Raw genomic sequence first — 18550 nt, forward strand, 5'->3', positions numbered from 1 at the left:
ACCAATGGGGCATTCTCATAAAATGCCACTGCGAGATACCGTTCCGTGGCACGGTCACCATGGAAACCAAGTGAACGTTACAGCGGTTTGTGCCACATCGCCCATGCAGCGTCGTGCCCAAGTCTGCTCTTGATGAAGGCGTACCAAGATTCTTAAATGGCAGCGCCACCTATGGGCAACGGGAGGGACAGCCCATGTGGGCGGAGACGGATCTCAGTGCGCGTCCACGCCGCTCGTACATCGGTTCTTGGTCTTCCTGGCTCCACACAAAGCGGCTGCCGCTGGTGTCAGGGCTGTGTCTCTACTACTACCAGGAAAGTTCGGCAAATACGTTATCGCTCTCATCTTTCGGCTGTGCGCCCGACCCTCCCCCACTTGTTGATCCCTCCTCCCCCCTCGATGCTTACAGTTAAGAAAATCGAGTCAATTGGGGGCGGCGAAAACGGCACCGAGCCATTGCCCCCGGCCTCTTCTTCATCCTCATCGTCGTCCTCCTCCGGTATCATGGCCTCGCCTGACACAGGGGCGCCCTTAGAGAGGACCCCAAGAAAAAAAGAGAGGTCTTCTCCCGGGGCCGAGCATGGATCCTCATCGGGACCGAGTATCATGGCGGGCGCGGATGGGGGGCTACCGGAGACCCCCGAGGGTCGTAGGACCAGTAGGAGAAAGAGGGCCAAGGTAGGTGGCACTGACACTCTAGGGGTAGAATTACCACCTCCTCAATTGGTTATGCAGCTCTATGTTTAGCGCCGAGTACGCTGCCCGCCTCCAGCCCATTGTATCTATTATATCTGTCTGCTAAAGTCTACACGGTGCTGAGCACACTGCTGATTCGCAATCCTCTGTATACAGCTAGTGTACACGGTTCTGCGAATGCTGTCTGCCTCACCCCCCTGTGCATACGCGAGCGGCACTGAGTATACTACCTGCATGTGACCCCACACAGCCATTCCGGTGTTCCGTTTGCTTGTACAGCGCCGCTTATCTTTCCCACCTACGCGTGTGAGGGGGCAGGCGTTTCGTTGCGCGCACAGCGCCGAGTATGCAGCCAGCCTGCCTGCATACTATCCTTTTGTGCTTATCATGATCTCCTTTATTGTCGTGTCTGTGGATGGCCCGTGGAGCGTGTACGTGAATATATCTCTCGTGTTATGTAAGGCCGTAAAGCCTCCACAGTCTTGTCTGCAGACGGAACAATCTGTGTAAATGTGCACAGTGCCTGGTATACCGTCTGCCCACAATAAGGGACTGGTGTGCGCGTTGCAGCAGAGAGGGTGTTAGCGTGTGTTGGTATACAGGGATACCGCTCCTCACATTAAAAAGCCCTGTGGCCGCCAGACTTCGGTTAGTATGGCTTAAAGCCATGGAGCTGTGGCCCCCAAAAAGTTACTGCTGGCTGCGAGTCCTTCAAACTGGTAACCGGTATCCGCTGGGGTGGGGGTAAGGTCCCATCTCTACAGTGAAATGGCTGCCTTTCTTTTTTTATTGGAGGTGGTGCAGTTCTGAAGGGGTTAAATAGCGCCCTGAAAGCTGTATACAGTAAGACGGCCTTTCATCTGGCCCCTGTTTTAGCCGGACCCCTTGGCCTGGAGCGGGCCCGCGGGGTAGAGGACTTGGACGTGGTCGGTAGGAGACCTCCTTGTTGTGTTGGTACGTCTGGCCCTTGTGCTGTAGAATAGAGACCATCTGCTGCTGGAAACAAAGACAGGGAAGCCCAATTCTAACAAAAGGCTCCCAGCCTGTGGCCATTTATCTCTCAGCGGAGAAACTGGCTTATACTGGGAGGCAGAGGATGACGACCTGGAAGTTGGGGCTACTGGGCAAGTCCTGGGTGTCCTGCTTATATCACGCGCTTGATGATACGTATAGCATAAAGAAGATAAAGAAGAGGCTTATTAGCATATTTCATTTCAACGCTCGAATTTTGGGGGGTTTGTTCACGAACGCTTGGTTTCAACTCATTCATGTCACTATTCATTACAAAGGGCCTGTGACAAGGGCTCAGGTGGCCCTGCATAATGCATAGTTCAATATGTTAGGAGACTTTCAAGAACTCGTTAATTTAACTGTACGTTACACAGGGGCGTCCAAGATCCTTCTGCAGGAGAAGCTCACTGGGGTTGGACCTTCATAATGTGTGGTGACGTCAAGGAGCTGAAGTCTCTCTTTAGTGAATAGAGCACGTTGCTAATCTGACACAACACTTCCCTATAGCAGAGGCTTCCATATGAGGCGATTTATATCTGCTTGTTGCCGTAAGTTTCACCGCCAGGGGGTGACGAGAACGTGGAAGATGGAGCAGTTGCAAGGGGCCTTCAAAACCATGTTGTTCTTCATAGAACCTTTCACTTGGTGGAATAATATATGATTAAAGGTCACACAGAAGACACATTGGGTAGCCAAGTGGGCCAGAAAACTGACTTTTTGATGGTTTTTACCTTCGATGGATCTACATCAGATCTAAAGGAGTCCACCGTGGTGGCCAAAGCCATACTGCCATCTAGCCATAGCTTTGCTACTGACGCCTACCGCTTGGATCTACTTTGTTGGTCTTAAATCTTCCACATTGTCTAACAGAACTAGTATTTTGTTGTTAATTCATAAAGCAGGTGCTTGCGGGTGAGCTGAATATTTCTCCTCGCTGACATCAATATGCATTATGAACTTCTCCAAGAGGCTCCAAATAACCCATTTTGGGCATTTTTAGGGTCCCCCCCCTTTTTCGTCTGAGCTGTTCCTAGGTTGTCCATGAGATTTTCTCAAGTGTCACCTTAGTGGTAGACATGGTGGAGGCCGTGTGTCTTATATAATTCCTAAATCATGGTTGCGTTTTGTGATGAAATAAATGGATAATAAAACTATTTTTTAAACAAGCGATAGATGGTTTTCAGTTCCTGATTATGCCTTTTTTTTATGCTTTTAACTCAGTTGGGACATTTCCCTTTTCACCTTACTGCTAACGAGTAGGACATGCCATACGCGATGAACTCTGAAAGCAATGCATCTATAGAAACTTACGTCGTTGCTCCTGTGCAACCCCTTTTTTTTAAAATTTTATATCATGTAACGTTCTAATTTATTAAAGGTTATTGGGTTATTTTGAACTGTTTCATCGTATTCACATAATCATCATAGGCATGAAAGGGATTAGCCACAGTTGAATTGTCAAAGTTATGCTTATTTGAACATGTCCAGGGGGGCTTGCAGTCAAAGATCTTGTCCTCTTTGGTTGTCACTTGTAAACCTAAAACTGGAGAGCGTTATTCATCTACCGCTCCCTATGTTATAACATATTTTGTCGCTACTATTGTATAGCACCAGAAGAAGACCCTCTTCCATCTTGCCCCCCCCCTGCCCCCCACACACCCTGTTTCTTGTTCTCTAAGTCTGTTGGACATGTAGGGTGTCCTGAGGTCACGTTAGTCATTTAATGGACTTGTCCTGTTGTAGAACAATTTGAATAAACAAAACCCAGTGAGATTTGCATTGCTAACATTTTAACGCTACTTTGGGAGCAACAATATAAACAGTGTAATTTTGTTTTATAGGGCTGTTGATAATAACTATATGATATATAGAAAGCGTAGATCTGTCCAAATATTACCGCCCTTATTTTTTGTTTAGATAACATGTAAAGCAGTTCTTGTCCTCATTCGAAATAGCTAATAATGAGTTTTCAGAATACATTTATGAAACGGTATAGGGACTATATGATATAAACTGCTCACTTCCTGGATCAGGATATACGGGCTGTGTGTTGCTGGTGAAGCTATCTGCCATGATAAGTTCCAGTACGTGTCTATTTTTTTTTCTCTTTGCATTACTTTAATATTTGTTTTGGGTTTTTTTTTCAAATTCAAGGTTGAATACAGAGAAATGGATGAAAGTCTTGCAAACCTTTCTGAAGATGAATATTATTCCGAAGAGGAGAGAAATGCAAAGGCGGAAAGAGAGAAAAAAGTGCCACCACCACCTCCGCAGGCTCCTCCAGAAGAAGAAATCGACAGTGAGCCTGAAGAGCCCTCTGGTGAGTTTTTTTTTTTTTTTTTTTTTTTTCATTTTGTGTGTTACTTAGCAGGTCAGCAGTAACTTGCTAGTTTTATATGAATTGTTTATTATTCATATACCATGTTATCCACTGTTTGCTGATTTCTCTTCATAGGAGTGGAGGGTGCTGCATTCCAGAGTAGGCTTCCACATGACCGAATGACCTCCCAAGAAGCAGCATGCTTCCCAGACATTATCAGTGGCCCTCAGCCAACCCAGAAGGTTTTCCTTTATATCCGAAATCGAACTGTAAGTAATTCCCTTTGTGTGCTATTTATAGGAAATAACTACTAAAATACTTATTTGTTACGATATAATTTGTCTCTTGGAATAGTAGTAGGGTTGGTACGTTTTACCACCTATGGTATTTTGTGGAATTATTGCCGGCCTTAAGCTTATTTACCTTAGCTGAAACGGACAAGCCACGTTGTATTCATTATAATGCCTGTAATTTTGCTGTTGTCTTTTGCTGATTCGTTATTATCGTATTATGAATAGTTGGATTTTTTGTTTCTTAAAAGTGCAATGAACTGGGTTAAGTAACTTTAACCTAATGGGGAAACGCCTTTCTTCTTTTGTCTAAAATAGTTACAGTTGTGGTTGGACAACCCAAAGGTTCAACTTACATTTGAGGCAACACTTCAACAGCTGGAAGCACCCTACAATAGTAAGTGAATGCTTGTTTTTTTGTGTGCGCATACGTGTATATATATCTATCTCACAAAAAAATACACATATTTCTGCCAAGTTTATTCTGGTGTATGTTAAACTTCTGAAAAATTGACATACCACAGAAATGCATACAGTTAACCACAATTGCTCTGCCTGGGTTTAAATGAGCTTAGAAAACAATTAACTATGAATCCCTGGTTAAGTATAAGGAAAGGTTGGGATTCAAGCAGTATATTCCGAGTGCTCCAGCTTTGGAGTGAAGGTGTATAGGCTGTGAGGGCGAGACTGGGTATACTCCAGCCTTCCAGGTATATGAAGGATAGCCACCTCAACTCTCCAGGTTGCCCAGAACATCTAGGAACCAGTGCCAAGATCTAATATCTCCCCTTATGGACAAAGGGTACCACTTGCATGTAGATAACTTTTACACAAGTGTCCCTTTGTTCAAGCTACTTTATTGTTTTGATACAGTAGTTTGCAGTAATATACGTAAGAACCACACTGGGGTGACAAAGATCTGTAAATTCATACCTGATATAGAACGTGTGTGTGAGAAAAAAACTAAAACACAAATAGAATTACTACCACAAACTTTGGCACATGCCATTGGTAGAATGAGTGCATGGAAAGTGTTAAAATACCACCAGGGGAGTCTAGTTTTCAAAAATGTATGGTTTGGTGAGGTACATTGAATTGGTCATCTTTAAACATGTCCCAAATAGTATATGGGTGCAGGATGACCAGATTTGAAGAAAAAAAAAAAGTTTAAATAGCAATTTGCTATTTGTACGTATTGCCCTTTAACTTGCAACTTGCAATACCCTAACTTGGGTATTTCTAAACTCAGGTCAAATAGCACAATCTATTTACAATGCTTTTCATTAGCCTTTTTGTAGATGAGTAAAATGCTTTTTGTTTTACCAATTTCTGCCATATTTTTTCTTTTATTAAATTAGATATGATAAAAAAAAATGGTATCTAAAGAAAGCCTTTGTTGTCCTGAAAAAAACTATATAATTGGTGTGAGTACACTAAGAGAAGAAAATTTACAGCTAAACACAAATATCACAGAAATGTTAAAATAGCCTCCATCACGAAGGGAACACATTTAAAAAAAAAAAAAAAAAAAAAAAAAAAAAAAAAAAAAAAACGAACCCCTGGTTAAGAAGGGGTTAAAATATTTCAGTTGTCTTCCAAGGTTTTTTTTTTTTGTGTGTGTGAGATTAGGTGAAAGGTCAACCAATAGCCATTTTAAAAATCCCTTAATATCTTTTAACGTTTAAATAAATTTACAAGATTATTTAATGATAGTATTTGTTTTACTATATTCTTTTGTTGCAGGTGATTCGGTGCTTGTCCACAGAGTACATTGCTACCTTGAAAGGCATGGTTTAATAAATTTTGGAATCTACAAAAGATTGAAACCTTTGCCAAGTAAGTGGTCCCCCCCCCCAATGTTTTCATATCTTGAAATGAATACAAATGGTAGTTGTGGTGTAAATGTCACCTTGTTGTCTTTGGTTCTGATTTTTATGTCTCTGTGTTCTTTAGCCAAGAAAACCGGTAAAGTAATAATCATTGGTGCAGGTGTGTCTGGCCTGGCTGCAGCCCGACAGTTGCAGAGCTTTGGCATGGATGTAACAGTCCTGGAGGCCAGAGTAAGTACCTATTCATTTTGAAGATTGATTGTTTATTGGTTATTTTTCATTTTATGCTACTGGTAGAGTAGTAGACAAATATTCATCTATTATATAACATCCAGCTGAGTAGAGTCTAAGTGAGAATATTATGTATTTATTTTTTAAACCAAAAATAATAGGACCGCGTCGGAGGAAGAGTCGCCACTTTCCGTAAAGGAAATTATGTTGCTGACTTAGGTGCGATGGTGGTCACAGGCCTTGGTAAGTGCTGTATATTAACCATCTATGAAAAGAAAATGTAACCAATGTTAAATCAGTATAGAGAATACATAGTTTTTGTTCCGAGACGTTCCTGTATCTGTTTTTTTGTATGCTTGAGTAACAAGTTGCGTTTGACATCTGTTAAATGTTTCAATGTTTTAGGTGGCAATCCAATGGCTGTAATTAGTAAACAAGTAAACATGGAACTTGCAAAAATCAAACAAAAATGCCCTCTTTATGAAGCGAATGGACAAGCTGTAAGTTGATATGACCTCTCTGATAAGCATTTTTTCCTTTGATATATTCTATTTGCTGTCTTTAAGTAGAACCCAAATTGTAAGTATGTGTTCAAACTTGAGCTTCAGGTACCCAAAGAGAAAGATGAGATGGTGGAACAAGAATTCAACAGACTCCTGGAAGCGACATCCTACCTCAGCCATCAGTTGGACTTTAATATTCTTAACAACAAGCCTGTGTCACTCGGGCAGGCACTGGAGGTTGTTATACAGTAGGTTTCATTTTGTTATTTTATTGCTTAAGCCGACAGAAATTAGACTGTTTTCTACTTAACATCCAATTTGTGACGTACTATTACATCCTTGGAAACAAGCCCTAGATGACCAAGGATGTAATAGTACATCCTATGGCTTAACGGCGCCAGGGACGTTGCCCTGTTGTTACACGGGAGATCAGGCTGTTGTTAGACAGCCTTGGGTCTCCGCTCTCGTCATCGTTGCTAGCTTTTACTGATTTGATGTAACGTCTCTTCTGTCAAGAATAGGTTAACGGTATGCTGTCATGGTAGATTTAATGTGGCCTGAATGTTTTCATGGCATGCAACGCCATGGAGGATTAAAAGGGCTTTTAAGGACATTTTTACTTTATAATAATAATAAAAAAATGATCCCAATATTTCCTTTCTGTTTCTTTAGACTGCAGGAAAAACATGTGAAAGATGAACAAATTGAACACTGGAAAAAAATTGTGAAAACTCAAGAGGAACTAAGAGACCTGTTGAATAAGGTAGGTTTTTTTTTTTTGTATTTGTGTAGAAATGAGTTGATAAATTGACCTTTCATAGAAAATGTAATTTGTGCTGATTTACTGAATAAGTAGTTCCAGTTGACATAGTAAGTAATTGCCCATCTGAAGGAGCATTGGCGTAATTTGCCCTGTAGTTAGTTGTGGTGTGTCAGCCGGGCCTTGGTGTGTCAGCCGGGCCTTGGTGTGTCAGCCGGGCCTTGGTGTGTCAGCCGGGCCATGCTAGATATCAGGCTAATTATATGTAATCATTCATGGTGGACATGTTGTTTGATACTCACTTTTGTTAGACATAAAGGATTATTAGAGTTGTTGGTCAAAATGTTTAGTGCTAATCTAAAACAAAAATTTGCTTGCTTTCTGCCCTTTTTGTAATCCCAGTGTGTTGCCTCCATTGAATTTAATTAGCATTGACTTTCACCTACGCTAGATACGAGGCACATGCAGAACATGCAACCAAACCATCATACCATATGTCACAAGATTTTGGTGGGGAATTCAAGTGTCTTGTTATATTAAAATGTTTTATCTGCATAGCACACGATTCAAACAGTTTTGATTTCTTTCTAACCTTGTGAATGTGTTTTTGATTTGTCTTAACTGTCATCTGGAAAATTCTTTAACTCCGTAGTTTTATTCACACTCTTCTTTTAATGTTAACAGATGGTCAACTTGAAAGAGAAGATCAAGGAGCTTCATCAGCAGTATAAAGAGGCATCAGAGGTGAAACCTCCAAGAGACATTACAGCCGAGTTCCTGGTTAAAAGCAAACTCAGGGACTTAAACGCACTTATCAAGGTACCGGTTATTATAGCTCTGCAGAATGTTTGCTTACGCGGGATGCTCTGAGTTCTCTAACGCGTGAGGTTTTGTTTCTGTTCTTTAGGAATATGATCAATTATCGGAGTCCCAGGTTAAACTAGAGGAAAAATTGCAGGAACTTGAAGCCAACCCTCCAAGGTGAGAATATGTGAATATTTGTCAGAAAAAATGAATGGTGAAATATAACTCTAAAACATTTGTATGTATTTATCTTTGTCCTGTTTGTTTTTCTTTCAGTGATGTTTACTTGTCCTCACGAGACAGGCAAATACTTGACTGGCATTTTGCAAACTTAGAATTTGCTAATGCAACACCATTGTCCACCCTCTCCTTGAAGCACTGGGATCAGGTATATCCTGTCTTTTTGTTAAATCATTCTTTGTGATCTGGTAAAATTTATGGTGTGTAAACGCACAATCTCTGTCCTAATTTAGCGTTCAAATCTGGGCCAGATCAACATCTGTTGATGTTAAAGATGGAGGCTTGCAGTGCAAAGGATGACTTATGTTGTGTGTTTAAAAAGTAAAAAGCAAACATAAAGTCTGAGGCTATGATGCTGTCTAGATATCAACACTCCTTCAGCATTTTAATGTATTTTTTATTTTTTGGTCTACTTTCTAAGGATGATGATTTTGAGTTCACTGGCAGCCATTTAACCGTTCGCAATGGTTATTCTTGTGTTCCTGTGGCACTGGCGGAAGGATTAGACATCAAGCTAAACACAGCTGTCCGACAAGTGCGCTACACAGCATCTGGTATGTAATAACAATCAAGATAAACGAACGGGGTCGTTTTAACTGGGATGCAGGTTTTAAACTATATCAAAGTTTTCCAATGTTTAAATTGGAAATGAATGCGTTTTCCTTGTTCTTTATAGGATAATTGATGTAAATCAACCTATAAATATGATTCCCGAAACATTTTAGTCCCACAGATTAATCTAATATTAAAGTGTTGTCTCTCCTGTAAGTGATGTAGCTTTACTTTGTACTTTATTCTGAGTTGCTCTTGTATTGTCAGATAATTTTAATGAATGTGATTATGTTGGTCCAACATTGAGAACAAAAAAAAAATCTAAGTCTCCCCATGTGCTATGTAGGGTTAACACTGAGATCTTCTGCATAAAGGAGCTAAATTGGCCCTGCTTAATGCATAGTTTGTTTCAAGACATCCCTTACAGCTCACTGTAAACACGCTGGTACTTATTTTCAGAAAATAACGCTAGATAAAAATGAATGTCAGCACATTGTCCGTTTCCTGCGCTGCTATGCATTCCCTTTCTCTCCAGCAGCTTGGAGAGGTTTGACAGGGGTTGTAGTTTAATTATTCATAAAACACCAGCAAATACGTCATGGTGGAGTATACCTAATTTTTTTTTCTTTGCCTAGAAATGTATGTAGAGCATATTTTATAATGCATTTTCCAATACTTGCCAATTTTTCTAGGCTGCGAGGTGATTGCTGTGAACACACGGTCTACCAGCCAGACCTTCATATACAAGTGTGATGCTGTACTGTGTACTCTTCCCCTGGGTGTGCTAAAACAACAGCCTCCTGCGGTCCAGTTTGTGCCTCCACTTCCAGAGTGGAAGACGTCAGCGGTGCAAAGAATGGGCTTTGGGAACTTAAACAAGGTAACTGTCTGAAATCGACTGGTTGTCATGTGCAGTTTTTCTCTGTTTTAGTAAAACTACCTATAGCCAATGTTCACATATATGCAGGACCGTAAGGAGTGTCATGAAATATATTGTAATGCAAAATAAACTTAAAAAGTCAACATCCCTTTCTTAACATTCCAGGTTGTGCTGTGCTTTGACCGAGTGTTTTGGGATCAAACGGTAAACTTATTTGGTCATGTTGGTAGCACCACAGCTAGCAGAGGCGAGCTTTTCCTGTTTTGGAATCTCTACAAGGGTATGTATTTACTTCTTTTCTCGCTCTCTTGTGACATGCTGTTTTCATCTATGGGAAGATGTAAAAGCATTTGACTGATGTAAATGTGTCACCTTCTGGTGATAAAAACAAGATTTCTTTTGCATCATGTTCACTGCTTTTCATCGCAGCAGTCACTAAAATGCCACATGTAAGAGCTGTGTATTCCCTGTAGTATTTAAAGGATTATATTTGATTTATTACACAAAGCAATGTAGAACGCGAAGCTGTTGCAATAGGGCTGCACTTGTTCTAGTTAAGTCCCTTTTGTGAACCTGAAACCTGCCAATTATTTTGACGACCTCTAGCAGGACAGTGGACAGATTTTTAGAAATAATTATTCTCTGTTGCATGTTCATTTCCAAAGCTTTGGTGATTTGCCACTAAAGGTTTTTTACTTTTCATACTTCTAGTTTTGGTAGCTATACAAGGAAAATTATTAATTGGAAGTATTCACAACAAGATATGAAATCCGTGATGAAGGTTAGAGTATATTTCAAGTTAATATATTAAGGATAAAATATAACATACAACATGTATTGTTCTTTTGGCAATAGCACCAATTCTGCTGGCCCTGGTGGCGGGTGAAGCTGCAGGCATAATGGAAAATATCAGCGATGACGTTATAGTTGGACGCTGCTTGGCCATTCTCAAAGGGATATTTGGAAGCAGCGCTGTTCCACAGGTACGTTTTAATATTTCTTTAAAATATCATAGAATAATTGATTCCTGTATTCTTTCCTATACCAGCTACTTAGACCTTTGACTATATTTCTACTGGTGCATCTTAATAAAAGGCTGTTTACTTTTACTATTTTGCTTAAGTTGTTTAGGAGAAAAAAAACATATTATCCATTTACAAGTAATTTTTGTTGAAATGTAAATCGGGAATCTATCTATCTCCTAGGTTTTCTATGTTTAAATTGTGAAAATTCTGTGGAGATCACCAGCGTCGCAATCATTGGACCTGTGGCCCTTTCGTCCTTACACAATTTTTCTCTCTCGAAGTTAATTAATATCTGTCACCCCAGCACAGCTGCACAGTAGCCAGAAAGACAATATAATTGTTGAGTCCTTGTAAATTATGAAATTATTTTTTTTTTAAGGATTAAACCTTTCAGTCCCCTTAGGACATACCTTTACATCCTGTAAAAGAAGCCTGTTAGGACTGTTAGGACATACAGGTATGTCCTGACTTTGTTGCAACCTTAGGGACATCTCCCTGCTGTTTTGCGGGAGATCAGCAGATTTTGCTAGCTGAATTTGTGAAAGAGTGATCGCTACGAGCATCTGTACACTATCATTTAAGGATCAGGTGATCGGGCATTCCTTTCGGTAGGTGTCACTGCTGACACCAAGCGGATGTTCGCTTGAGGACAGGAAAGCCTTGCGTTTGCAATGTGCAATACAGGGCTTTTGGAACCCTGCTTGCTGATCACATTGTGGAGAGGGAGAAGATTAGTTTAAAAAAGTTAAATAAGGGAAAACTAAATGCAAATTCAATTTAAAAAGAATGATTGGAAGCCCAGTGATGTCACCATGATGTCACAAGCATAAAAAAAATGTATATCCCCAAAGGGATTAACAAACATGGTAAAAATGACACATTTTGGCCCTGTTGGTTATGAAAACCCCTGTGACTGGAGGGGTTAAACCTCTGTCTTGCGGTGTAACTATGTATATATATTAAGGACACCAAAAAATTAATTTGGGTCAAGTAACAGGGAGGGTCTCACCCCCTCTTTTGGAGTATTAAATATCGTACTGTAGCAAGTTTTTGTGGACAAGAGAATGTTATAACATACCAGCTATAACCACGAATCCTGCAATTTGGGTAGCTTTATAATTTCAAGTGATGCAGAAAATTATCCTTGCAACCATATATGATGTATAATCTCTAACTCGGTGGTCCTGTGGGTTTTTCTTTGTTTTTTAAAACCGCATAATAGATTTTAACAAAATACTTCTATTGTCCACTCTCCAATAGCCAAAAGAAACTGTTGTTAGCCGCTGGCGTGCTGACCCATGGGCCCGTGGATCTTATTCATATGTGGCAGCTGGATCTTCTGGGAATGATTATGATTTGATGGCTCAACCAATAACTCCTGGACCTGCGATTCCTGGAGCGCCACAGGTGAATTAAGCAGAAAAACTACTAAACATTTACACATTCTTTAACAACAAACGGATAAATCCTTAAGTTAATACATTTAATGCAGTTTTGTCCTTACTCTATTTTACATAACTCAATGGCCTCCCTCTGTATCTATCTCCCTCCACATACCTCCTCTCTATCTGTAAAGATTGTTCATGACGTTTCCCATTTTCACTCTTTCATGTTCATTTTACACAGACATCTAATATTTTTTGAGGCAAAAACAAGCAAAGTTTGCATTATGTTTATCTTTTAGCCCATTCCACGACTTTTCTTTGCTGGGGAACACACAATTCGGAACTACCCTGCAACTGTCCATGGAGCGCTCCTGAGTGGATTGAGGGAGGCTGGCCGAATCGCAGACCAGTTCCTTGGTGTCATGTATAATCTACCTCGTCAGGCTACGCCAGGAGTCCCTGCGCCTACTTTGTAGTTATAGACTTCCGAAGTGTGAGGAATGAATTTACACTTAATGATGACATATATATTTATAGTGAATTACAAGTATCTCTGAATGAACTTTTACCAGACCAACCATCAACCAAGCATTAATTTTCCAGTCTTCTTACAAACCTTGTTTTCCTGATGGAGTGGAACTTTGAATGGTTACATCATTTGTTATGCTCTAGTTATTTTTCCATCATAAAGACTGCACACTGATGTTTTAAATAAACATTTATCTTAATATGCATTCATTTTCATCTTCCTTCTTTAGAAAGAAGTTATTAGGTAGTAATCGACTACAATATTTATTTTAAAGATTCATGGAGGTAGTAAAGCTTTTCTAGAAAATGGAGGTTTTTGGGATAAGGAAACCTGTGTTGTGAGAGTAGCTAATTTTTATATAGAATATATATATATATATTACACACCTAGTGTCTCACTGGTTTTAAAATGGGAACGGCATCTTAACTGGATACAGATATGTCAAATCAAGTCCTCCATTTTCTCATGGGTTTGAGGCTTTGCTGTCTCTTCTAACGAGGTGATAATTGTATTCTTTCACTTGTCTAATTTAGCAGACAGTGATTAAAATCCACATCTTATTTTCAAAAATAAATTGGAAAATCTTTTGCTGTATGTGCTCAAGGTTAGATTGTTTTAAAGATGATTGTGATAAATTTTCAGTGCCAATGTTTATAGGGTTAGATGTATAGTTGTTTAAGATTGCATCTTGCTACATAAATGTCCACTAAAAGTATCTAAAAACCTCTTCATATACACCTATGGAATATCCAGTCGAATTAACAGCTCATTTGTTGCAGGGGTGAAAAAAAAAAACCAGAACTTCCAAAATCATATTTTAAACTTAACCCACAGTAATCAACTTTTTTTTTTTTCCTTTAAAATTTTTTATTTTGTATTATGTAGAGATGTGTGAAGGGCTGGTGTATAAATTATGTGTAAGTTCTGGTGAGCCTCATTCTGTTGAAATGAGAGGTAAAACTTTATGTAGGTTTGAAACATGCTGAAGGTGTCCCTGGACCATCTCAAATGGAAGGAATAAATTACCTGCACACTTTGGAGAGCTAAAACTAACGTTTCTAAAAAAATAAACATTCCAAGGAGAATATAGGACTATTGTACATCCTCCCCTCTAACAGAATCTGTCTGTCTTCTTTAGTGTTACTTTGTGGCTGGTCACTAATGTAATTTTTGATTGTTTTGTTTGTTTTTTTTCCATTTTAAGGCCTAATAAAGTATTCTTTTTTTATGTTTGTGTCTTTTCCTAAATGGTATTTGCTTTGGTAAAGTAATTTTTTAAGATATTTATTGATATATAATGATACAGCTATAACACTACTGATTGACCTTTTCCTATCAGTTGTAGACATCAATATGTTTTCCAGAGTATCAGGACCATTGAGCTCACTGTGTCATTAAGGGGACTAGTAATTAGGGACAAGTGTAGTTTGGGGGGGGGGGGTCTCAGAATAAATGGCATGACAGATTTTATGTATGAGAAACGGACCAGCATCTTCAACCTAACAGAATAAAAGCTTCCAAAAGCTAGCTTCACCTTACTCATTCCTTTTGCTCTATTGACCAAACTTTCTCCTGAAAACTGTTTATTTGTATAGTAGCTGTGACATGGCTCACTTGTGGCGCAATTCACCTTTTGACAATATCTCGGGCTATACCTTTTAGTGTCCTCTTCTATCGCTCTTTAACTGAACCTTGTTATACTTCTTGTCAGTCTACACCTCTTCTGGCAAACTAATATCTTTTGTTTCCAGTACCACCTCTATGCCCATCCTATTTCCAAACCGGTTCTCTGCATTATGGATGGCACCCGGTGACTCCAACCTCTCCCTTATCACATCCAGTCTGCTCACCTGTCAGCTTTCACCTGTAAATATTTATTATTTAAATATCTTGATCGAGGCATTTGAGCGACACCATTGAAGTTTAAACTAAACTTTTTAAAACGGGTGTCCCCAGCCATACAGTGTATGGCGGATGTTGACGCCCCGGAGAGGGGCCAGACATGGTCCCTGGTGCCGATCTCGGAGTTGCTGAATGCCTCGACATCGAGGCATTACAGCAAAACAGTTTAAACAAAGAAAGTGATCATAGAACCAGCTTGTTTTAATGAAATGACATGTCAGGCACGTCATTAGTCGTTAAGTGACCATTTTTGCGTGGCAAGCCTGACCCAACAATGGACGTTAAGGGGTTAAACAGTACAAGGGGTAATTTACATACAATAGACACAAGCCACACAAAGTTCTCCATCAGGTCCTCCTTTGCACGTGGCTCAGTATTTACACTCGGCTCACCTCAGCCCAGTAAGGGGGTTGCTACTGCAGTCTGTGGGGAGGATGGTAAACACAGGCGTTTTCCTGACTTCTGGCTGAAACCTGCTGGATGTCAGATCCAGGTACACATACTGGCCATAAAGGCCTGTGTCCTGTAAGTCCTGACCCAATGGAGAGTAAAACACCCATAAACCCCCTCCCAAAATGCAGGAACCCCAAATCTGTCCAAGCTCCACAGTCTTTAGAGTCTCTTGTACTTTGGGAAATGTGGCACTCTGTCTCCTCCAGGAGCCCATGGCACGGAGGCTTCAGTGACAAGTCCCTTTTACACCAAACATCTGCACGTGCTATAGGTAGACTTAACGGGGAAGTTTTGCCATCACGGAATTTAGCGTACATTTATTAATTAAAACTACATATTGCTTTTTGTTTGGCATGATGGTGGTTTATTCACTAAAGAGTTGGCGTGAGAGTTGTTTCAGCTCTTTCATTTCACTATGCATTGTAAAGCGGCTATACATAAATATGGACATTGTTTGTATAAGAGAAGCCATCCCCGGTGAGCTTCTCCTTACACACTGCATTATGCATTTTATACAGTTAGCTCAACTCTAATTACTGTAGAATATTTTCCATGTTGCCTCTTCATTATGCATAGTGAATTAAAACCACAACTCTCAGTTTAGAAAATAAATGCCATTAACATTACATTACATTTATTTATAAAGCACTGGCAGCGCTGTTACAGTCAGTAGAACAATTTCACATACAAAAATACATACAACAACATACAATAACAAACTAGTACAAAAGGAGAAGAGGGCCCTGCTCTTGCAAGCTTACAGTCTAATCGTTGAGGGGGAAGTGAGACAATAGGAGAGGACTGCTTGGATGGGGATATGTTGATCTGGTTCCGATGATGTGTTGTAGCTGCTTTCTGCAGTGGAACCTGGTATGTTGTTTCCCTCCAGTTTAACTCCAGTGTAATTTTTAAACATTTAGTTTAAAAGATAATATCATGGAAGCTTAGATCCATGTCTCAGGGTGGCAAGTAGGGGTTGGTGACAAGGGCCATGGCCCACTTGGATGTGGGTGGAATGGCCACCTGCCTTGGAATCTGCTCCATAATGTCCTTGGCTCTCATATGTTTATTGATCACCCTAGGTGACCACAAGTCCAGTTTCATCCCCTCCATTTGGTGTTCCACTCACAAAGTTTAACATCCGGGTGAAACTAGGATGTATTCCAGTTGTAAGGCATGGAGCTGTCTCACTTGTCCTATTTCAGAATCCTCCAAAAGGGTTAAAAGTAGAACTCCACAGCACCATATGTACAGAAAGGGGAGCGTATAACCTTAAAAGAATAAAGACATAGACATTCTCTCAGTGTCATGGGCACCCAGTTGCACATGAGGGTGTATGTCAGGCACTCCTTTGCCACCCTTGGAAGGGTCCTTATACAAGAATGTGCACGTTACTTTGGATGAAGCAAAAAAGCTGTCCTAGTGATGGCTCGACTGACTGTAGTGAACAAGGGCCATGCCTGAGCCACGTACTGCAGCACGGGAAGAACCTTGTTGCGCAGAAAAATAACTTGTCACTACCTCTGCCAAACCAGATCTCAAACATTTTGATTATGTCTGAAGCAATGGTGAAAAGCAGCGGGTCAGAAGACCTTTACATCTGAATCTTTGTTGGAGTACTCTCTCTTCTGGATGAGTGCTGAAAATGACTGTTGATCTGCACAGAAGACTGTATTAGAGAGAGAGGTCTTTATGCCTGCCTTGTTTCTTCCTCCTGGGGTGATGATCCAGCATCTAGCTGACAGCAATTGACCTGGAAGCAACTCAATGCTGGTCCTCCACAGAAGCACAACATGGACTGTGATTTGCTCCCTTCAAACATTAACTGAAGGCACAGAACATTAACTCCTAAAATGCCACAATCGTATTGCCACAGGGCGTCCAAGACAGCCTCTGCCACTGACCTCCAGCAATAACGTCCGCTACATTTTAACACAGGACATACAGTCCTGTGAAATAATAATCTGTCCTTAGCAGGTCTAAAATTAGGTAAATACAACCTCAAATGAACAACAACACATGACATAGTACACCATCTTGATTTACCTTATTTCCCCATGTATAAGACGCACCTTTTTTCGAAATATTTTGGGTCTAAAAACTGGGTGCGTCATATACAGTGGTTGTAGATTGTAGATACTACGGTACTTCCCAGTACCTCCCTGCAGTCACACTGCCAAGTGGCCCTGCCCCCTTCTGACTCACTGCCAATTGCACCCTCCCTCCACTTTCCTGATGGCATCCACACTGCTCAGACAGCAACTCATCTAACAGTAAGTACCGTATATTCCGGCCTATAAGACGACTGGGCGTATAAGACGACCCCCAACTTTTACAGTCCAAATATAGAGTTTGGACTATACTCGCCGTATAAGACTACCCCTCTACCCAGCGTACAACAACCAGCCAATCACGGCAAGCGATGTACCTTACCGGTGATTTGCTGGTTGATTTGCTGACATATACATACATGCACTGCCCTTACACACACACACACACATATATAATATATATATCTATATATATATCTACACATATGCCTGTCCTTACATACACATTTATACACTGCCCTCACCACACACCCCTGTGTGTGTATATATATATGTATATATATATATATATATATATATATACACACGTGTGTGTGTATATATATGTATATATATATATATATACACACACACACACCAGTATATATATATATATATACACACACCAGTGTGTGTGTGTGTGTGTGTGTGTGTATATATATATATATATATATATATATATTTCTCCCCATCTCTTACCTTATCTTCTGTCTTCTTTCTTCCATCCAGTTGTGGGAGCCCGAGGTCTGGCACTTCAGACCTCGGGCTTCCCTGCTCCCTCATCACTACGCGCCGTCAATTGATGCCGGGCGCCGGGACATGACGACATCCCTGCGCTCGGCATCAATAGCCGGCGCCTAGTGATTAGAGAGCAGGGAAGCCGAGGTCTGAAGTGCCAGACCTAGGGAAGCCCGAGGTCTGGCACTTCAGACCTCGGCTTCCCTGCTCCCTCATCACTACGCGCCGGCAATTGATGCCGGGCGCCGGGACATGACGGCATCCCTGCGCTCGGCATCAATAGCCGGCGCGTAGTGATTAGAGAGATTGGTG

The 18550-nt window shown here is 40.6% G+C and overlaps 1 protein-coding gene across 2 annotated transcripts; it reads left to right on the forward strand.

The window, feature by feature from the left end:
* The first annotated feature begins 252 nt into the window (after positions 1-252).
* KDM1A (lysine demethylase 1A) lies at positions 253-13260 on the forward strand. Of its 2 annotated transcripts, none has more exons than XM_053454727.1 (19): positions 253-678; positions 3862-4027; positions 4163-4296; positions 4636-4714; positions 6061-6153; positions 6271-6377; positions 6539-6620; positions 6783-6877; positions 6980-7128; positions 7553-7643; positions 8325-8459; positions 8548-8621; positions 8721-8832; positions 9106-9238; positions 9929-10116; positions 10282-10396; positions 10972-11099; positions 12402-12548; positions 12826-13260. In XM_053454727.1, exons 1-19 carry the CDS (start codon positions 400-402, stop codon positions 13000-13002), a joined length of 2484 nt encoding a protein of 827 aa, XP_053310702.1. In that variant the 5' UTR covers positions 253-399; the 3' UTR covers positions 13003-13260. The 2 variants fall into 2 exon arrangements, with proteins under 2 accessions (XP_053310702.1, XP_053310703.1); XM_053454728.1 differs by having other exon boundaries at positions 6986-7128.
* The last annotated feature ends 5290 nt before the right edge of the window (positions 13261-18550 follow it).

This window comes from Spea bombifrons, chromosome 2 (genome assembly GCF_027358695.1).
Source record: "Spea bombifrons isolate aSpeBom1 chromosome 2, aSpeBom1.2.pri, whole genome shotgun sequence".
Taxonomy (NCBI): Eukaryota; Metazoa; Chordata; class Amphibia; order Anura; family Pelobatidae; genus Spea; species Spea bombifrons.